The following is a 23,139-nucleotide window of genomic DNA, read 5'->3' as shown; positions in this document are numbered from 1 at the left end:
GAGAAAGCGGATTAAGAGCAAGGAAAATAAAAAAAAAACACTCTTGTACCTGAAAACACAGGAAAGATGTCGACTGCGTTGACCCAACATTTCAAATAAAATCTGCACAAGGAGAACTCAGGCGGGATTCAAACGGCATCTCTCGCTGCCTAATTCTAATGTGATGAGCTGTATTTGTGTTTATGATATATGACCACAATTATGTTGCGTTTGGATGATGGATTGAAGTTGTCTGACTCGGTTATTTTCTATTGATGAAATAATCTAATAATGATCTAATCGCTTGTGCTTTGTGTTTAACGGTTTTCAAAATGTTGACAAGCATTAACGGCAGTTCTACAGTGTTGTTGCTACTACATGAAATTAAGTACTCTGCTTGAAATCATCTTTCGCCCTCCAAATGAATGGAAATGCAATCAATCCGTCCCAGCCTCCCTAAAAACATCCAAAATGTTTGTTTTGTGTTCTTAAATAAGACAAACGGCGCTTCCGAATAGTGCATGTAATAATAGTGCTCTCTGATAGCTTTTCAGTAAGCTTAGTCGTTCTTTTCATCCAATCAGAACTCAGCTAGCTCGAGTTGCCAGGCAGATTTCGCAATACCAGTAGCATGCTCTATTTGTCTGAGGCCTTCAGACACAATGGTGCGGGCGTCTGTTCTGTGTCTAAAAGGGGCTTTTACTGTTCTAGACAGTGGCGATAGCCAATCCGATGGCGAGTTGATGACAGTGAGCCTTCTCGCAGGCCTCACGCTGAAAGTGATGAACGAGTCTTGTGATTCCATAATTACTTGTGAGAGAATCAACACACCCGAAAATCTGGCATCAGTCCGAAAATCGAAAAAAATGCATTCTTGCTTTTTTAAACCACAATGGCCGAAGAAGGGAAAGTGTGGATTTAATTGCAGATACGCTTGCGAGGCCATTTTCAAGACGGACCTTTCAAGAGAAGCTAGGTCATCCAACACTCACACGGTAGTGCGTAAGTGTCTTTCTGGATATTTGTCCACCCGTAAAAGACGGTATTATGAGGGGGATTTATTCAAGTATTTATTACGATTTATTAAGTAGGACTTCACTGAAGGCCTACGTGTGAAACGCACGGCCTGCCACTGATTTCCATTTCTGGCTCTTTGTTGTCCTCACTTTTTCTCTTTGCTGAACTGTGTGGTGCCATCCAACAAAAAAGCCCAGCGCAAACAACAACATTGCCTTCTGCAACGGATTGCCAAGTAAATCAAGGGACAGCGAGCCAGCGTGACACTGGCCTCAGGTAACACACTCCTTTGCTTCTTGGCAGACAACACATAAGTCATTTGCATGGCTGCGAGATTGAGCTCGGACCCTGTAAACATCCTTAATGGGATTTGTCCAAAATGTGGGCCAAAAGGAAATCTGAGGACCACCCCACCCCGCCGGTGAAAGCAAGCTGGAGGGCATCACAAGAAAGATGCGCGTGGGCATCAAGTGCCTCATCCCGCCGAACCTTCTGGTTTTCTTGACGTCGTCTTTGCACTTGCGGTCAGCGCGTCCAAATATAATCCTTGTTTTGTTCTCCGAGCAATTAAAGCAGCTGGCACGTGTCCAAACACAGCTGGCCGGCACGTGGCTGACATCTTACGGCGAATAAGTCAGGAGGGAAGAACGGCGACTGCGGCATTTGGAGAGCACGATGCCTACAACGCGACCAATGGATGCAATTTGGTGGAAGCCAGTCCATACAATTTGAGACGTACGACTTTGTCAGAAAAATGAATGAGCTTGCAATTACCGTATTTTCACGACTATAAGCCGCTAATTTTTTCCTTGATTTTGAACCGTGCTGCCTTTCACCGGTAGGGGGCGCTCTATAGTTCAGAAAATACTCGAATAAATCTTTATTTTTTTTCTTTTGGTTCTGTTCTGTTTTAATGAAATTACGGTGATCCAAAACAAAACTACCTGATAATAAACCATGATGCCAATGTGGAGTTGCACATTTTCTGCTTAAATGCTTGTAAATGTTCGTAGCAACTGATTTATTCTCATGCTCATATTCTTGGCATGCATCGCCGAGGCCTTCTCTAATTAGTTGCTTGGTGGATTGGAGGAGGATTTACAAAAACATTTTTGATCGAGATGGCGACTCTAAGTCGCTAATTTATGAGACCTGTAACTCCACTGGGACGCATCTACTAAAGACTGGAGACTTCTTCGTCTCTATCGGGGATCAGCTGCTCACTCTCTCGCTACCTTTGCACCGTCCAATGTTAACGACGTATAGCAGACAAATGTGACAACAACAGCACAACAATCACCAGCATGGCAATCTCGAAGCAACAGGCTGCCGTTTGTTTTCGCTTTTTGACTTTGGACTTGTGGGTCAAAGACTGAAGACTTGGAACTTAAAGGCTTGGTCTTCGGACTTGACCTTTGAGATTTGTGATTTGATCTGTGATGCTTCGTTTAGGCGGGTGTAAAATGATGCAAGTTTTCAAAAGACAGACCCGTATTTTAGCAGCACAGGAGATGATGTGCAAAGAGCACCGATTTGAATCGAGACGCACAGTCGGACTGAAATTGACAAATTTGGGCTCAGAACGGCATCACAGTTTGAGCATCAGTTTGAGGATTCACCGATTTAAAAAGAAAAAAAAAATCCATCTCCCCTTGCAGCTTTAATTACTCTCATAATTTTTTTTCTCTGACTGGTGAAGAGATTTAAAAAAGCACAGACAGTTCATTTTGTAAAATACGAATTTGTTGAAAAGGCAAGCGTCACGTCAAGTTTGAACGGCCGAACATTTCACTTTGCAGAAAAGCCATCATTCACCAGTGGGAGCAAAATGGAGAAGTATTCAATATGAAAGGGACCCAAATCCTTTCGTGTTATCGCTCTTGTTCCGCGCATAAAGTTGAAGAGCGTTTTGATTAATTGTGGCTTAAAAGGTTTCTCTAAAGCGATCAGCTTTATCTTGACGCGCACGCTCGCTTATTCCGAGTGCAGCATTGAAAATCCTCAAACGGAATATGTCAGGATGCCGACGCCGCCGGCGCTGAAATATTCCGTCTGATTGGCTGAGCTTCGATTAGATAGAAGTATTCCCCAGGTGAGTGTCAGCCCGGGTTCCACGGGAACTGGCGGTAAAACGAGAAGTCAACACTATTTAGTCAAATAAAAGGCCCAGATTAAAAGAAAGTTTGGCAGCCGAGTATGAGCCACCGATTTATAATTTATCAGCGGTTATGCTGAGTCGAGGCCACCTGAGAGACGACGGCGCCGCTCTCCGCAACAAACTCTTTACATTCCTCATGAGAAGGCAGCCTTCAAAGAAGCCGGACACAATTTTCGAGGCGTCTGATGAAATGACGTCCACGACGGCGTAAAGGACCAGTGACTTCTTTCTGACCTTGACCAGGTCGGGTTTCTCTAGAACGACCTCAGAGAGCGAACGCAGAAACTGTTTTTGCAACGTGCTTCCGTTGACTCGTTAAAAGACGGGAAGGCAACTCCGACGCAGCCGTTTTGGAAGTATTATATCAGAGGTAATTGGGCCAATTTACGACGGAGTCATAGTATGACGTCACAAAAGTGCCACAGTATTAGTACCGTAGAATCTCGTGAAGAACGTGTCCCTGTGTATAATACGACCCTCTCCCAAAAAAAATAAAAATTTTATGATCATTTTTAATCATCAGCATGCATGAATCAAGATTCAAAACATCCCAATAAAGTGTACACGCTTTTTAACGGTACTCTTTTCCCAGATAAGTGATTTCAAAGCATTTTTAAAATCCTTTTCTAAAATCTTGTTCTTGCAATGTTTGCACTGAAATCATATTCGTAAGTGTCCAATCAACCTGCCATGCATGTTTTTGGAATGTGGGAGGAAACTGGAATACCCGGAGGAATCGAACCCACGATCTCTGCACTGTGAGGCCATCGTGCCAACCCGTCGAGCACCGTGACGCCATTCTAAAAATATTTCAAATAAAATCATTTAGAAAGTAGGTTGCTTATGCAGAAATAATGTGGGCACCCCTGGCCCAATGCAAGAAAAAAATAAATAAATAACTTTCCCATTTAAGCTCGCCTGTAAAACGAGTGTCCAAATACTTGAGCATCGCCGTGACTCAGCCACGGAGTGAAACTGCGGTACGGCAAGGCACGGTGGCAGGACGCAATGTGTCAGAGTGTGAGCGAGCGCATTATGGGTGCATCATCCGTGCAATCATCGTGTTAGTGGACAACTGTGGTGTCTCACGTACTCCAAACCTGTCATGGCGTGACTGCGCCACTTTGCCGCAGGGGGAGCGCCACGTTTCATTCAAATGACATCACTTGACACTTTGCTGTCGCTTTTCCCGACAAGGCCTATCACGCGGCGGGAGGGACGTGTCGTTCGTCCGTTCGCAGCATTCGCCAACCCGTTTATTTCAAATGTCGCAAAAAGGAGACACGTGGAAATACTTTATGGATGCGTTTGCAAGGAATACGGTCAGCAGGTGAATAGTTGAGACCAACACAGGGGATGAATGGGTGGCTTACGTCTAGATGGGAGGTGGGCGGAGGTGCGGAGGGAGGTTGGTGCGTGCAGCTGTGCCCTGGTTTCCAGCCGCGAGTCCAAATTGTTTTTGTGTTTTCAGACAGACCTTCACAGCGGCTGATTGCTGTTTTCTACGAGAGCAATTGCAGGGAGACTTTTGTCCAAAACACAGATTAAGGTTGGTTCTGTTGCCTTAAAAAGTAAATGGTTACCGTAACCATGGTGATGATGATGCTCATCTAAATCTAAAGGGGATGACATGTTGGAAAAAAAAAAGAATCAAGTGTCATAAAAAAACACTCACAAGACAACACGATTTCCACTTTCTCTGAACTCTGTCAAGACGCTTCCCTTCGACATCCAGTACTTCCTTGACACCAATTCCTGTTTACACATGGCTTCGTTGCCATCTTTGTTGTATTTTAGCGTTAGTCGGACTGTAAACGTCAATTGGCAGTCCAAATAAAGTGAAGCCTCTTTTTTAAAATTTTGGTGTGAGCCACCGTACAATGGTTGTATCTCAAATGTTTACAGCCACATCATGGCAATTTTAAAAATTTGGTCGAAGAGAACGTCAATTACTCGCTATTGGTGGCAGGCCTCGTCTTTATTAACTGTTCAGGCAATATTTTAAGTGGTAATATACTTCCGACAAAATAAGTCAACCGCTGCTCCGAGTAAAAGGTAAGAACAATAAAGCAGCCAGTCTCAACTTTAATGACGAGCACATTTGTCTTATTTCCCACGAAGCGCTCACAAGCCTCATTAAGACTCCTGCTGTTTTGACAAAGATAATCCGTGTTGGTGTTATTGAGGAGTTCAAGTCATAAAGGCGAGAATGTGACGCCGCATATCAGGCGACACACGCGTATTAATTTCATGCCGCGGTTTTATGGCCCAAAATAAACTCCTACAGGCATAGGCAGTTTTTTTTTTCTTCTTTCTTCTTCTTCGTCTCCCGAACAGAAATTTAATTACTGGCAGCAGTTAGGCGGCGTAGTAAACCGCTCGGGACTCTAATAACCGTCGAATCGCCAGCTGTGAACTATTAAGCAACGGTGGCGACAGCCAGAGACGCCTCCCAAGCAGCTGGCCAAAGTTAAAGTCGGAGGTTTGACAGAGCAGAGGAACTGGCACACAGGAGACGGACTTCCCGTGTCACAATGAAATAAATCTGCTTTTTGTCACGTTTGTTAGAAGTCTCAATATGACCTGACAGTAGCAATACATGAGTAAAAAGATTTGTGAAGGAAAAAAAATCAATAAAAAAAAACACCTTCTGGCTCCATCTTGTTCCTCTAATTTGATTTGCAAGAAATCCCAACGCCCGAGGGAAAACAACCAATCAGAGCCACAAGGTGTGCAGAACAAATTGTCAAAAATGTATCGTGCACTTCAAGAGCGATGCTGAAACTACGGTGGAATATCCACGGGAAATAAAAAAAAGGCAAAAAAATAAAAGATGTGATGCAGAATTAGCAACATTTCTGCTCACCACGTTAGTGTAGCACCTTGATTGTGCACTGAAGGAAACAATAACGTCACGTTTTGTGTTCTCGTCACACTCCATTCAGAATCCAAAGTCAGTCATGCAACCAACAAAGCGTCTGTGCTAACATTGGCTTGTTTCCAGTGCTAATGCTAGCTTTGGCTTGTTAGTGCTGCAATGTTGTTAAAGAAGGAATATGCATTCTCTGTGAATTTGAGAATGGCACTCGTGCACGCTCATGAGGGGCGTGGCTTGCGACATCAAAGGGCAAAAATAGAAGCTTCGATCCAACTCCTGCGATGAATTATAAGTGGAAAAGTAAATGCACTTGTTTGCGATTGGACTAATGCGTTCCTACGTTTGATAACGGTAAAAATGAATAAATTAGGTAGTGATGTCACGATCAAATATTTTTAGAATTGATTATTTATTGATCAATACATGAATAAGCACTTTATTTTGTTTTTTTTTATTTATTGTTGTTTATTTGGTATTGTTTCGTGATAAAAGAACGAATAATTAAGCAACCTTTAATCATTGTCACACAGGAGGGATTGAAATTGTACTCATCAACCTATTTGGAAGTCAGAAAGCAGATGTTTTCAAACGTCTTGTTTTAATTAAACTCAAAACAATCAGTCAAGCGTGACAGATATTTGACAATAATTACTCTTGGGAAGCTGAAATCAGAAGATTTGGACGAGTTTTCGTTAAACAATGGCTCTAAACGATAACTCGATTATTAAAAATAGTCAATTAATTTTGACACCTCTAATATTAGTGAACGATTATTAAAAAAAATGTCTTTTGAGATTGAAGAGAATTTTAGACTGGCAGAACGACCGCCGGACTCACCCGATACCAAACGATTTCCCGCAGCCTCCCATCCGTCTTGAAGTTGCACTTGAGGGTCACCGTCTCACCCACGACCACAGGAGGCAGCGGCTCGATGGTGACAGTCAAATATCCTGCCGAGGCACACACACGCAGCAAAGACACTTTACTGAACGAAACCAGTCGTGCCGCCACAAGATGTTCAAGGATTTAAAGTGTGTAAAGCAGAAAAAGAGGCGGCTAATGACTTCAATTCCGTCCCATCTGGTAAAAGCAATTTGTGGCGCGCAAAATGGCAAGTTGGCCACCTGCGCACAAAGACGTCTCGAGTCATCCTTCATAATGGGCTAATTGTTGGAAGCGAGTGACACTATTCGTGTGCTTACCGGTGTGTCGAAAATGCGTGTGGTGTGCAAAAAACGGGCAGCTTGCCTTTTGGCGAATAAACATCTAAAGGAGGAGCAGTCGTAGTTTCACGGCTTGCGTGGCGGACTTTGGCGCAGCTGGCATCAGCTCAATTTCTATTCCACTGCGACCGGTCACCAGCCCACATAGAAAATTCGCCATTTTTTATTCCCAATAAAATAGTCACGAGATGTTTTCTTGTTTAAGGACTAAATACCGTCATGTTCTTCAGCGCACACTGGAAAGTTGTCGAAGTGATCGATCAAAAATGTGAACAGTTGCAGAAATTTAGAAAAAAAAGTCTTCTATATTGATATTTAACAGCTTGTAAATCATTCTTGATAACTGTGAAAAATCCCGAACCAGATCAGTGCCTCCACGCAGATGACTATCATTATTAAAAGATGGAAATCACCATAAATATTTCAGAGGTGTGTTTCAAAGCGGTCACCCTTTTGCATTTATCAGGAGCGCCCCCCCCCAAAAAAAAAGGCAAATGACCCCTGGCTGAATCACACCAAGAGGCCATCTTCAGTGTCCACCGATGCACGTCAACAGCAACGTTTCCGTCGGGATACGACAATAACGACCACGGGGGGTGAAGATAAAACAAAATGTTGACGTTCCAACCACGTCTCTCGCTCGCTTTCGCTATTCCAAGGAGACAGAGTGCGTTTGTGTCTTTTGTGAGGTGATTTGTGGTGATTTGTGGTCACTGAGGTGGGGACCTGCTGGCTTGCCATCTCTGTTGTCTACCATTTTTTTTTTTGTGTACTTCAGGTCGTTTAGTTCTGTCCTTAAGTAATCAGCGTTATGTTGTAAATCCTTGCAAAGCCCGAGTAGTCAGTCTTGTTTAGGATTTGCCTTGAAGCTCGAGTAGATTACATAACATGTGAGGCAAAGGTGAAAATCCGGAAGAGAGACCGCAAACGTTTTTTTTATCTGATGAAATATCCCGCCAACACGCTTTAGACACCATGAAGCTGATTAAAGACAGATTGTAAATGTGATCGTGACAGGTCAGCCGCGAATTGGCTACGATGGTGACGGGGAAATGAAGCTTCATGAAGCACATGAGATGTTTTTACTCCTCAAGATCTTGTTTTAAAGATAAAGACACATCGATAGCGGACAAGGCGAGCCAAGATTGGACGCGTCGACATTTCGCGAACCGTTTTCATGGAAACGAAAGGCACCAGTCCAACTTGACAGATCGTCTTCAACCTTATACTAATCGTACGCTCTTTGCGTTGCTTATCAGCTAACGGCGGTGCAACTGCTCGGCTTTATCTTCTTGCTAAGCTAAACGCAAATCAAGGCACGCACAGTACAGAAAGCCACGGATGAACGTACTGTAGATGAGCGGCAGCGTGTCTGTCCCATCAGCGCATCCTTAATGTGCTCATTAAAGGATGTTAATTAAATCAGCGGCGTTGAGGGCTTTTGTCTCCAGAGTCGAGTTGAATGGCTAAACCTTAGCTTATCCTCCACTTTGAGAAAATCCGCAACACTTGACACCAATCCTCAAGCGGAGCAGTTTGGACTCATCAAAATTTGTCTTGTTGCGTTGGCAGGAAATTTCCAGATGATAATAATGCTCAGTTTTGATTAACATGATCACAGAGGTTACCTTTAGTATTATTTAGGCCTGTGGCACACGTTGCCAAGGGGCAAATTTCCCTGAAACTTTCCATGGCAAATCTTTTTGAAATGTAGGAGGAAGATGGCAAAAAAAAAAAAAATCTAATCCACATGAATACACTTGGAAAATTGCAACAATTTCCCCACCAAGTTTTGTCCTGAGCCCACTCCTCGACTGTCTCCACCCACCACCGCACTCTTGGCTGACAACACCGCAGTTGTCAGACGAGGCAGCCTCCACATATGACGTATGGAAGTTGACCAGCTGGTGCTTCGAAAACACGGCGGCTCATCTCCTGGACAAACCAACATCCCCTCTGAGATCAAGAAGGGTCGGCAGCGGTGACACTTTCTTCCAGGCTTCAGGAAGCACGACCGGGACTCCAACCTGCTACTGACCTTCTACTGCTCATCCATCGAGAACCTGACGACATACCGCGTTACAGAATTGCAATTCAGCTATCCCATGGCGGACAAGAAGAGGCAACAGAGATCATCAGCTGGCTCCCGCCCCACCGCGACGACCGATCACACGTCACGCTGCCTCAGAAGAGGAAACAACATTATCAGGGGCAGCTTTCACCCTGGCAGAGCCCCGTTGCCCTCGAGGAGGTGCAACAGGCGTGTCAGAGCAAGGACAGACAGACGCAATCATTTGTTTCCCCTCCCCCCGACCCTGAAGTTCTTTTATTTGTTTTATTTTTCAAGCCTAGAATAGCATAGAATCTGTGCGCCCGAGCCTCAATCAAATCCTGTTATATCACCCGCGCCACAACTTTGACCTGCTTTTAGTGGTCTAAATTAGAGCTTCTCAAATAGTGGGGCGAGCCCCCCTGGGGGGTAGGTGTGATGTCGTTCGATGTGACCCAGGGGCACATGATTTTTTTTCCGCCGTACCACAATAAAGTGGAATTGCACATCCACTCCAGTAGGTGGCAGTGGCGCTCTCCTTGCTCATTGTGCGCAGCGAGTATTAACACGACGGGAAAAAAAAAAATATATATATATATTACAAATCTCTGTGCCTACTACTGCAAACTATATCCACAATAATAAATATTGTAAAAAAAAAAAAAAATGAATAACTTAACTTTCTCACAATGCCAGTCAAATTTTGGCAGAATTATCCTTATAACGACAGCATTTTCAATGCAGGTCATGTTTAGTAGATTGTGCTATTGTGGTGATATTGAGTGTATATTCTTGGGTCCAATATTTTAAAGGTCCAGTGGTTCACTCATGCTGTGGCAGAAAGACATTTTGGGCAATTCGGTACAACATCAGGATGGAGATGGGGAGGGGATTGTCGTTTTGCCATTGGGAGGGAAACGGTGCAGGCAAGGATGGAGAATTTTCAAAAGAGCAAATTGCACGGGTGATGCACTCGTCAGGCCGCTTCACGTCTAGAGGAGTCGCAGCGGTTGCAGGCTGCTCTGCGCCAGCTCGCCGTTCCCACGCAAGCCAATCGCGGTCACGTCATGAATTTCACGCGCTGTAACTGCGGCGTTCTTGCCAAACGAGCCGTGTCTCTCGCTAAAACGGGGCACCGCGTGCGTGCCCGCAAACTGCACCAAAGGTCATGCCTTCCCATCAGTTTTCCTCGCAATTAATTAGAGCATGAACAAGGGTGTCATTTGTCTTAAAGCAACGGCGTGTTTTGGTAAACGCACTTATCCTCTACTTCAGTCCGCGTGCAGGTGTGGAGTGGTCAACAAAGAGTGAGAGGTGTTTCATTGGCTCATATTAGTCGTTGGCAGGCCTCTGGCTTGTTTTCATGTGGAGGAACAACACCATCTAATGAGGGCTCCACATTCCTCTTTGTACCATTAATAACGGCAATTTGCCGGGACAAACAAAAGACGGCGAAATGTGTCGGTTGCTGCGGGCCGCTGTGATTAATGATGATCATTGTTGCAACGTGAAAGCAACATAAAGGCTTCGGAAGTGTCCGGCTGGCTTACATGTACGCACGCGCGCCTGCTTCCCTTTGCAACCAATATTTGTGCAGCATATAATGAGGTGGTGCTAAAGACTTGAACCGACAGTCTATTGAAGTGTGTTTCAATGAAACATGCTACTGTGAAAAAAAAACAAAAGGCAAAGCGACACACTATTGACTTCACGAAAAGTTTTGGAACAACTAAACATCATGAATAGCATTCTGAACATGTGTCCTGTGTCCCTGGAGTGGAAATGTGATACGAACCACAATTCAAAATTGCAGCTATTCATAATGAACGATTTTCTATTTATTCTATTCACCTAAAAAAGACACTTGCTGCATGTTTTTAAAAATGTTTCACTATCCATTTTTATGATATTTTGTCTTCATGAAAAGTAACTGCATTATTTAGTATTTAGCTAAGAGTAAAGGTGAAGGTGAAGTATACATGTATTCATACAGAAGTGGACTGCGTAAGGTTTTAGAGTATTAAACTTAATCAGGCAAAACAAAAAGGCAAATTTACAAGCCAATATTGAGCCAAAATGAATATTTGATGCGTCTCCAAAATTCTAATCTCTTCCTAGCCTTCAAAAAGGCTTATTTAAGTTTTAATACATTATTCATCAAGACGATCAAGGGCTAAAAATGGACTGAATGGAGTCTGGTGCTGGTCTCAAAACCTTTGAAATAAATTAGCCGGCCAGTACGAGTGGCGTGAAGTTGTGCTCAACTTAGCGGCAAGTCATGCTCACGTCTTTCACACTTTAGAGACAGGACGCAATCCTCGTCAAAGTCCGACGTAAATTGCTTCGTTGATCTGGTCTTCGAAGCGACGGCAATGTGTTGAATAACGCAAGATTTAATAAAAGCACAGTTAAACAAGCGTGCACTTTTCATCACGTCATTCACTGGACATCGGGGCTGAGGTGTGTGAGCTACGGCCCTCGAGGGATGAGGCTTCGAGACATTTGTCTGACAGCTTTTCTTTGTCGGTCGGGGTTGGAGGGGAGATTTCGGAGGGGTCGGGGGGGTGGTGTCAGTCAAATGACCAACAAAGACGTCTCAATCCTTCACTATTCACATATTCAACAATTTGTTCTTTTTTGTTACTGAAAAGATTCCCAAATTTTCACAAAAAACAAGCACAACATGCTGCAAAAGCCCCGTCCGTCTGAAAGGGAATCGGCATCAAGGAAGTATTTCTCAAGTGATCTAACATATCTCAACTGACAAACATGATTTGTATGTCAGGGAGGAGCTCACTTTAGCCTGGATTGTTAGAGGAAGTACCATAGCAGTTTTGCAGCTCTGCATGGAAGTTTGTAGAAACACACACACACACGTTGCACATATTTTTTTAAGCCCACCCTTTTATTTCTCAAGCCTTCTGTTTGTGTTTTTTCACCCGCGAAGGCAGCACTTCATCACCAAGCAGTGAAATTACACTTGTCAGTTACTGTTTGCATCGGTGTGCGTGCGTGTCCATATTCCCAAGCGCAAATACGCCCGAGTACTGAGCGACATATCGGATGTACGACCATCATCGTAAAGCTTTTACGTGAGTGCGTTACAGTGTCGCGCAATCTAGTGGTCGCGGACAACAAAAAGGAAAGCAAGTCGAGATGACGTGTTTCCCATCCCAATCAGTGTGATTTACAGCGTTTAATGACGAGCATGAGCCTACTTCAATCCGCGGCCACTGCAATCAGCGACACCTCACCCTGAAGGGCTTCAGGCGTATTGTGTCATTGATGACAAGTGCAGCACACACACGGAGATTTCCAACATGGAGCGAAAAGTCTACCGCAGGACAACCAAAGGCTTTGTATTTCTTGTTCACCCCTCTTTCACCAAACGTGAACCGTTCCTTTCACCACAAAGTCACGAGTGAGTGTTGGATGTGAAAATTCACATCCCAGTCTTGAATGTCCGCTCCTTGCAGAACAACCACTAAAAAATGAAGCTGAACCGTACATGCCAGATTTTCATCTAGTGCAAAGAAGAGTTTTATTCCTGTTCGTATTTTCCTAGAAGCGGAACTCAAATGGGCGTTTGCGCCATTGTGGGCGTGAACACGGCCTAGTAATCGAAGCAGTTCCTCTCATTCCCTTTAAATTCAGCGCACGAGAGTCACGCAACGGACTCACGGGAGTTTATTGATAAGGAACTGCAATTTTTTTTTTTTTTTTTTTGATGCCGACCGTATTTAAAAGTTGCATTGGAATTCATTTTCTGCATGCATTTTAATGCCCAAACTCAGACACAAATGAAGGCGATCCGTATGCATTTGGATCTAATCCAAATTAGAATTGATTTGATAGTCTGCCAGTTTCACACTATAAGGACCACAAGTAACGACAATCCGGAAATCCCAGATAATTATTCTGTGTAAATACAAATCCATTAATGACACCAGATGAGTCTTTGATCTCTGAAAGGGTTAAAAATAGAAAAAAAAACTTGCACACACAAACGAGGTGAAACCACAAGGCGAGGTTCACGGGAGCGGCCTCCGGAGAATCCGAGCCGTAGACATTTCACGGCCACGGTATCCGGGGGAAGATAAGACATGAATCCACGAGCTGTCCGAGATCGCCGATGTGAGGAGGATAAATGCGTCGTTAGCTCGTGTGTGTGTTTCCTCCGGAGAGTTGTAAAGACTTATATAATCAGGGCAGGGGAGGCGGCAGGCGCCAACACAAGCAATACTGTCGCGAGTAAAGCTTCCTAAGACGTCTCCTGAATTTTAAACGTGAAACTATCATGAACGGATTAACTCAAGTTTTGCATTTTTCTTTGGCGTTTTGACACTTTGTCAGGTGACACCCGTTCAAAACGATGGAGCCGCCTGGTGTAAGTGGACGCATACTTCAAAGCGCTAAGACTCCAGCATCGTTGTACCGGTCCGAACTTATTACGGTGGAATGTTTCACTTCGATGGCCTACTTCAGGTGTACATGCCTTGGCCACTTGGGGGCAGTATAATACAGACACACAGATAAACATGGAGCTTATTATTATTATTATTATTATTATTTCCAGAGCATTAAGAAAATATGCCTTTGAGAATAATTATGTCAAGAAGTTAACGGCGAGACCGCATTGGTGTTAGCATTAAGCTATCTGACTTAAAGGCAAAGTTCATGCAATGCTCTTTGTTTTATATATTTAGGCAATAAACGTTCAACTGAAAGTGGCAATAAACTCACTCGGACAAAAATTTCATTGTGTGAACAATGGCTCGTAATTTGAAGACCTTCGAGGTCGATTTATCAGAGACAGCACCTAATCATTAATTGGTATTGGTTCTGAGGAACTTGGGCAATGAACCACATGCTGCTTCACCACGATGATCCAATCACATGTAGCAGGCTGTCTCGTTTTGATTTCCATTAAGCTCGTGAATCTTTCAAAACGGATGTCTTTCATTGCCATTATTTCCACCCGCGGTTGGATTGTGTCCTACCAAAACGCTTTCATCATCATTGATTTCCGTTTCGAGGATATAAAAAGCATCATTTTGCCATATCTGGCTAAATTCTCTGGGAATCAAGCTGTAATTGCATCCCTCCTGTCAGTCATGTAGAAACAAGTCAACCATCTGGCTTCTTGGTAAACGTGTTTTCCAAAACGGCTCGTCATCATCGACTGTGGGGTGAATCAGTGATTCATAAATGTCCACGCTGCCACTCGAAGGTCGGCTGGCGAAGGTAGGAACGGATGCGGCAGGCTTTTCTCAGTCGATGTCGACAAAGAAGTCACTCACTGTTGTCAATCGGAGAAAGCTGTGGCTTCACCAGCCACGCCCACATCATCTCCACGTGACATTTAATGTCACGGTGACTCGGAAATGACGACTGACAAGCTCCTTCTAAAGCACTTCACAATGACATCAATAGACTTGTTGAAATCAGTGTATCAACAGTCAACACTCGAGGCAAAGTGTCACTTGTGAGTGAAAAAAAAAAAAAAAGCTGAATAAAAAAAGACAAAGCTTTCTTTTAACCGTACTATCATGCGGGGAGATAAATGAGAGCGTGATAGCTAAATGTTATTGCGCTTCACATTGGAACGTCCGCACAAAAGCCTGGAATACAAATGAACCGGCGGCAGAGTAGATAACGTCGAGCAAGGCGCCTAATTCGGCAAATCGGCCACAGACACAAATACAATCGGGCCGTGTCAGAACTTGTCGGTTCTGCTCGGACGCGTTATTGGTTTGCCTTGTAAAACAAAGTGGACACCTGTGCTGTGCCGATATAACGCACGCTCCCCAACAAATCCTCCTCATTTAATACCGCGCCCAAAAAAAAAAAAAGCAATCTTCCAAATAGCAGTTTATCTTGTTGTTCACCGCTCTATATTCTAATTTGCGTAAAAGCCTGCTTGCAATGCAATCATTGTTCCACATGTAAATGCCATACGGGATCAACTGGTAAATACAAGTCATGTCATTCCGGGATGTGTCCGCGTGTTCTTGTCACCTCGGCTTCCCGATTCATAAAGTGTCTGTTTGTATTTTCAAAGGAGAGATTCCATTGTGTCTTTAATAAGCAACGCCGGACTCGGGCGGCATATTAACGAAGGGTCTCAGAAGCAGCAAGTTGTCGTGGTAACGCGGCGAGGGGACGGGCGAGTAGCTCGGTCCGTTGCCGTTTGTGCATTCAGCGCGGGATGCTTGGCGCTCGCGCGGGTCACGAGCACAGGCAGAAAACGAGGCAGGGCGGCGTGGAGAAAATGGCTGCTCTGAATGTCAAAATTCAGTCAGGGTGAAGTGTGACGCCGCCGCCTGTCTCAGTGGCGCTGCGTAGTCAAAGCCTTTCAGAGTTAAAAACTGGACAGGTCGGTCTTGGCGTGATAGACGCAAATTGATATTTAAGAAGTTACACTCGTGTGGGTGTGTGTGTGTGTGTGTGTGTGTGTATGTGTGTGTTCTCTCCAGCTTGCGCATTTGGACTGGCGGCTTACTTGATACCGCAATTAACTCCTCCGGTCTTTTGTGAGCCATGTGCACACGTATCACGAGTACAGTATGTGTAAGATGTGTCTCAAGTCTTATTCAATTTCATGTCTGGGGCAATAAAATCAAGCCTTTCATGTCATGTTGAATTAAAAATCAGTCTCCTTTTGGTCTATTGTCTTCTGAATTAAACGTGTTAAACTAATTCAACGTTTGAGCAGCTATCGGTTAGCGAAACCGTGTTGTTAACCTAGCTTACATGTCCGTCTTTGTGGGTTTTACAATGATGCTGTTGTCTCTCATCTTTAAGGGGCAGGTCTCGCATGTTGCCATTTTTTTTTTTTTTGCCAATTCGATCAAAATCATAAACCTTTAATAAACAAACAATGCTTTTTCTGGGAAACTTCACAACAAAGCCTCTGCACTCTGTCATAGCAAAATTGGTGACACTCGGTGATGAAAATTCTGGTTTGTCACGTCATGCAATGAAGTTCCAGTCCAAACCAAGTCAAAGTCAAGTCCCAAATCCTAAAATTGGCGACTTAAGTCAACTCCGCTATTTAGTGCGCCTGAGTCGCAACTTAAGCACGCTCACACATTGGTCACGCAACTCACAGGGAGGGTGGCAAGGCACGTTCCAAAAAAAAAAAAAAAAGCCCAAATGAAATGAAGTGTGACGCAGAGGGCGAGAGCCCAAGGACGGGACGCACATTTTAATTGAATCTCAGCGTCATTTCATTCCACTGCATGGTGACCTCAAGAAGCTTCTTGGCCTTCTTTGACTTCCACGGCTGCCCTTGAGCAAGGCATGTCCCAATGTTCTTTCGCGTCCTTTGTTAAATCTAATTCACGCTTTCAGAGATGCTCATTCGACATCGTCTCATCTCAAGATGTTCTTTGGCGAATGATTTGGAATGGTCGTGACTGTCAAACAATACGGTCATGCGAATGGAGATCAATTAATTAGATGGATAGAAACTTGCGAGTAGAAATGAAGTCGAGAAGTTCAAAGAATCCAGCTAGTTTCAAGTAAGCCAAGCGGCTTTGCATGCTGAGCGCTGGAGCTGATGGCCCGTCGTCGCGCGTATGGCAGAGAAGGAGCTAGTTTTATTTTTGATTGGCCGGGACATCCTCTTTCTGTTTCAATGTAATTGGATCGGTTGATTGGTCAAGGCGGGTATTGATCATCATTGACCATCCGTTTGCACCGGTTGACAAGATGGAGCACGACATAAAAATCGTAGGCTGCAACAACAACAATTTGTTTCAAAGTCAATCAAAAGCATGTTCAACCAAGATTTCTTTTGGACTTTAAAACGTGTCCCTTAACAGCGGCCTGATGTGACCTCCAGGACAAGAGTTTTGAAACTTCCTGGCGACCGCCACTTCATGTTTGGCTCAAAGCTACCTGGACCTTGACACCAAGCAGGCCAACAATTCGGCCCGCAGACCGGCCCAGCACCGGGGGCCATGATCCGTGTTTGGCTATGACATCAAAAGAACCGACGCAGGATTTCCATCATCATTCAGCAGCCAAGCGCAGCGGTAAGAATGAAACTCTGGCGCTCATTTAGCAGCACTGTGGCCAGGATTAAAGTCCTGCCAACCGCCCCCCCCCCCCTCCCGCCTGCATCGCCAGCCTGCTGCCGACATGCTTTGATTCAGCTGCTTTTAGACCTCCCCGGCCTCTCAAAATGCACGCTTCAACGGAGTCGCCCGCGGTCCAGAGCCACGTTGCGGCAAAAGAGGCATCAAAGTCCTCAGCGGTGAGTCAGCTCTGTGAAAAAGCGTCGGCAACATAAGGAGTCAAGCAATGCCTTCTTTTACCTAGCACGCGACCTTTACCATCAGACAAAGTGAGGAAGAGAAGGGACACGCCCAAACCCATGCCCGAGAGGGTTTTAGTGTTCTGATTAAAATAATGAAATAAGGTCAAGATTTGTGGCAATGCCATGCTTTTGTACGACACAACAAAGGTGATGTCGTCACTTGAAACTGAGGAAGTTAAGAGTTGCGGAACAGACTTTCACCAAGTCTCCCATTTCCAACTCAGCTTGAGAGCGTGCCGATATAAACTTGATCATTTCAGATGCATGTCTGTCACGTCAACATCTCGCTTTGTATCAACATTGTTCATCAATTTCAATCCTCCTCCAAGCCTGTACTTGAACCTTTGCACAGTGATGGAACATATTTATTTAAAGCACAGAACCTTTCGCCAACCTTCAAAACCTCCCACAAGGCACTTGCGCCTCAAACACCCACACGGCAAGCCAGGAAGACTTTTGGGAGACGTCTCCCGTACAGCTCATACAGACCTGCTGCAAGTCAATTGACGTCAATTATCTTTAATGTCAAGTCTAATTGACGGAAATGTATTGTAGTTTCTCTGCTTGGTTGCACTGCGCTTATGTTACACGACGATGTCGGCGCCGTGCGCTGGCATTGCAAACATTTCTTTAATTAAATATTAGCATATTAAAGCACTAATGAGAGGTGCATGACAAGGGCCGCACTGGATTACATTTCCTTGATTGACGGTAGAGAAAATTAATGAGCATTTATGTGTTTGAACACATTATTTTTAATGGGACGGGAAATGCAATGATTAATTAACAATAAATTCCACGCAATCGAGCCAACCATCAGTCACTTAATCGAATATTATGCTTGACGCCAGAACAGTTTCCATGTGACAGCCTATACAAAACCATAGCAACACTTGAGTTCGTCATAATCACCAGAGCGGGGCACTTGACCCTTTTTTGTGAGTCAGTCCCCCGTCTTCTGGCCACGATCTCTGTACCGTTCCAGACTTATTCATAAAAATTGTCAGCCCCTGACCCCGTTGCGGCCAAATCAACCTCCGGCCTTTGTTAATTGAACCCTTTTTTAAAATTCGTCACCCCCCGCCCCAAAAATGGGCGTCCGGCCGGACCTGAGGGTCGGACCGTTCCACCCCCGGGACGGACTTCCCAGCTCTGATAATGACGTAAATTAAACGTTTCTATTTTTCGATTGAACATTATCTTTCCAATTCGTAATCATTTTCAGCAAATATCCTACCCGACTCAACAAAAACCCCCAAGTTACAGTCCATATGGAGCAAATTTATAGCAAAACTCTTGAGATTGAAGTACTCGACAAAAAAACGTGCTCCCGTGTTGCTCCATTTCGCTGCATCTTTTAACACTTACCTGGTGTGAGCGGCTTCTTTTGTTCGTATTCTGACAAAGTCAAAGCATTTGACAATTGATGCAAGATTGTGAAATGTAGCCTTCAATGGCATCTCACCGCGCGGCAGCTCAAGCGAGCTTCATAAGGCTGATGAAATGTGTTCTGATTGAACTAAAAAAGCTTTTGTATTCTGCCAATCACAGCTTTGGAGCATTAGTCACCATTGTCTCCCCCGCCCCCCGCGGATCCATTCACACCTCGCATTGATCACTCGGACACGTTCTGTGTCCTGTGGCTATTTCCTATTAGTCGGCCTGTGATGTCGCTGGAAATGAACTATCAGCGGAGCTCAGAGGTCATGAAAGAGGTGTAAGAATCTAAAGGGAATCGAAAGTGTTTTTAGTCCACAAGATGGCTAATTATTGGAAAGTCAATAGGGTGGTATTTCCAAAGGAACTTTTTTTGGACCCTAAAATCAGCCTTTTTTTTTTTTTTAAATTATAGTTTAGGATCAAACACTCTCACAGCCATTTCATTCACCCCCGACCGCTGGCATTATGCTCCTCAGTTCTTAGTCTAACTGTGCACTTTTGTGTGTCTTGCAGGGCTTTCTTTTCTTCTTTCACTTTCTTTAACCTTCAGGAGCTGATGCATTTCTAAAGTGGCTCGGGGAAGCCAACGGCAGAGAGACGCATCCTATCACTCTTTGCAGGTTGGGCTAAGGAAGCGGGAAGCATTGGTATTCACAGCTGTCCCTCCATTTTGGATGGCACTCGGAGCGAGGATGCAGCCAAGTGCAACTCTGACACATGCGCCACCCACCCAGCAAGCACCCCCCACCCTCGCCAACCTCCACTGCTAAAAGAGCTACTGTGTTAATTGGGCCAAACTGCATTAGGGACGGGAGGGGAAATTAATGTAAGCAGGCATAGATGGATCACATCTGGCAGGTTCAGGGACCAAAGACCACGTACGCTCTCCAGCATCTTCGTCTCTGGTCGCAGCAGCCAAATGAAAAATCGCCATGTTCACTCTGCACTGCACTCGTATGCTCACAGTATAGCTTGAAACGTGTCGACGAGGGATATAAGATTGGCCCATAGCGCGCAGACGGGTACTGTGCTGTTGGAGAGCTTCCAACGCTCAATTTCCAAATCCAACTTGTACATTTGGGAGAATCGCCTTCCAGATTAATAGAGGGGATTGGCAGTGAATGAAATGAGCTCAGAACAATTCGAATTACATTTGACGGACATGTCCACTTAACACAAAGGCGGTGTTGGCCACTGCAGGTTTTGCAATCAGTTGATGACCTTCTCTCTCATTTAGTTTACGTTAGGATGTGATATTGTGCCTTCCAGCAGAGGGCAGTGTGGAATATTTTGTTTGAAAGGACTGTTGGCCAAGTGAAGCAGAGGAAGAATCTCCTAAAGAAGAAAAAAAAGACTAGACGAAAGAAACGAAGAAAGAGTCGCCGTGCGGCCGCGTTGGCTGGGCAATGTGTGAATCAATTAAGTTAAGTACAATGAAAGTTTGAGCTCGTTCCACAACCTACTGTGTCCAGTTAGTGGTGCAGCACAAGCAAGACACTTTTTTTTTTTTTTTCTTTTTAAACACAGCCGCCAACATGGAACATTTACATTAAAATATGGAAAAAGAGTTAAAATACCAAAAAATAAAAAGGTATGGCAAAGAGCTAGCACTCTAAAATGCTGATGAAGTACGATAACTAAAGAACTTGTTGCAAAAAAGAGACAAAAACTGGGTCGTTAAGGGATTGACTGGTTAAAATAAAGAAGCTGTAGATTAGGTAACTAATTGTTTAAGTACAGAAGAAGCAAAGTAGCTGAAGCGCTAACTGGGTAATTACAAAATGCTGGGTAGCTAAGAAGCTAAATGGCTCAAACCAGGCAAAAGAAGCAAAGTTAAGTTACAAAAAAAAGGAGCTATCTAGCTAAAATACATGAAAAGCAGGGCAGGATGTTTGTTGCGAACCTACAAAAGGGAATATAGAGAGTTTTCTGCCTCCAATAGGGAAGGAGTGGATGTCAGCAGCTAACCGATTTGATACAAGAAACAATCAATCACAAATCCTTCCTTCGACTCCACTTTTTCATGTTACAGAGCAGATAAGTGATCCAGAAAATCCTTGGCAAACTCCTCCACAGAAGACGGATCAATAAGTCATAAAACGTTATCCAACGTTGTCTGCTAGCCAGCGGCCGCTCAACAGGCAGAAGACGTTTTGCGCAAACGGTGAGAGCGCTCGCGGCCATCACGTTGTCGCCAAACAAATTAAGCAATGTTTCTTTACATTTCATGTTGGTCTCTCTTCTTTCGGTCCGTCCTTGTGATTGTTGGATGCACACGCCAGCATCTTGTCGTCTTTCCAGAAAAGCAAAAAAAAAAAAAAAAAGGCCTGCAAAAGCAGGACCAACTCTATTTTCAATTCCTGTTGCAATATTTTCATTATCGTCCTTGCACTGAATAAATGAAAAGTTTTGCACTCGGCTTAAGATACTGAAAAGACCTGATGGCTGTGATGCTCCCGCCGATGCCATTTGGATCCAATTGTTGTGTGATGGTGTGAGAAAAATGAAAATCGCAATCTGGACCGCCGCTGACGGCAGACGTCCAATCCTTGGACGAGCAGCGACTCAATAGAAAAGCTTAAAAGTTTTTATTTACCGCGACTCGGAGAGAGACAATATTCTTTTTGACAGCTCCTTTCAAGCCTGTGAGCAGACAATAATTGTGTGCAGCCAGAGGCGCGTGGGAGCTCGGGCAACTGCCGACAGGTAACACGTGTCCCTCCGATGGGAGCTGCTAAACGCTCGGATACTTTCTCCGCTTGCTCGCCTCTTCATTTTAGTGGACTTTGTGCCAGCCATTGTTGGTGTTTTCTTTGCATGTCAAAAATAATTGAATTTGTCTGAAACGACAGGCGGCTTCTACATGCAGCACACGGCCGCCAAGAAAGAGGCAACGCAATCAAACAACGGACATAATTATGTCTGAACAACCACACGACATCGGCCATTACACACAAACTAATTGATAGAAGCGATCATCGTGGCTTGATTCCGTCATTCTGATGCCATCAGTTTCATTCACGCTTGTGCTACATCGTGGAAAAAAAAAAAAAGATGCAAATGCACGACACAGGAAATCCTGAATCAAACTACTTCTAAGTTGACAAAAACACAGATCATGACAGTCCAAACACTTTTGGAGGGGAGTGGACACAAACTAATGATAAGAAACCAATCATCATTAGGACACCTCCCAAAAAAAAAAAAATTACAATTCAGTCGCAGGTGTTCCTAATAATTTGCCAGGTGAGTGTCGGTCGTCGAGTGTGTGACGGATGGACAATTCGTGTCTTGATTGTAAATCGGAAGCTGACGGGCCTAAATGTGCCTCGTCCACGTTTTGAGCGATGACCGCGAGCAAAGACATCACGCTCAAAGATGGAGGACGTTGTCCTCAGACACTCCGCCATGACTGGCGAGGATCATCCGTCTCCACTTCCACCGTTAAGCAAAGCCATCCAAGTAAAGATGGCGAATGTCATCCTTGGCAAACGCGTGAACCTCCGCACAAGGTCGGCGAGCCGCCCGGGGACATCGGGTTATCGCCATTGGCGGGAGGAGCAATCGGGCGCGAGCGCCGCAGCTAAAGTGAGTGTCTAATTTTGGAACGGGGCAGTGAAGGACTGGAGCATTTCTAAGAATGGACTTTTGACTTTATGTGTGTGAGCAAAAGCTCATACATAATTGCAGAGCCAACATTTTAGAGCTTAAATTATTGAAGAAGTTCAATGCACGGGCAGATTTGATATCAATCAAGCCCCATCTTCATCCCGCTCGTTCCCGATGCTGAGATGCGGCACATTAGCGGGCATAACGGCTGCAATGTGTGTTTGTTTGCCCGGAGACGATGCCAAATTGTAGCGCGCTGTTAAACCAAAGTGTCTCCTAAAGATGACCGAGTGAGGCATTTGTACGGAAAGCAGGAAAGGCAAAGACCCGGCTGGAAACGGAGTCCGAGTGTTGTGATTTTGCCGCCATAACAGTGAATCACTTTTAAGTGCAAACAATTATCTGCGGCTGCCAAAAAGCCGCAGCTGTTCAAGTTGAAGCAGGTTTTCCACCACTCAAGAA

At 44.5% G+C, this 23,139-nt stretch overlaps 1 protein-coding gene across 4 annotated transcripts in view; it reads right to left on the bottom strand.

The window, feature by feature from the left end:
- igsf21a (immunoglobin superfamily, member 21a) overlaps positions 1–23,139 on the bottom strand; it is a 154,494-nt gene that overhangs the window by 87,214 nt on the left and 44,141 nt on the right. For all 4 annotated transcript variants that reach the window (XM_088309836.1, XM_088309837.1, XM_088309834.1 and 1 more), the window contains one exon: positions 6,870–6,982. Coding sequence is in view for 2 of the 4 variants with exons in the window: in XM_088309834.1 (XP_088165960.1) it covers positions 6,870–6,982 (113 nt within the window). In the remaining 2 variants the exon portion in view is untranslated. The remainder of the gene's footprint in view (positions 1–6,869; positions 6,983–23,139) is intronic.

This window comes from Idiotropiscis lumnitzeri, chromosome 11 (assembly GCF_059441095.1).
Source record: "Idiotropiscis lumnitzeri isolate Australia: NSW breed Sydney's pygmy pipehorse chromosome 11, RoL_Ilum_1.0, whole genome shotgun sequence".
NCBI lineage: Eukaryota > Metazoa > Chordata > Actinopteri > Syngnathiformes > Syngnathidae > Idiotropiscis > Idiotropiscis lumnitzeri.
The sequence above is the reverse complement of the archived record's forward strand: the minus strand, read 5'-3'. Positions and strand labels throughout refer to the sequence as shown.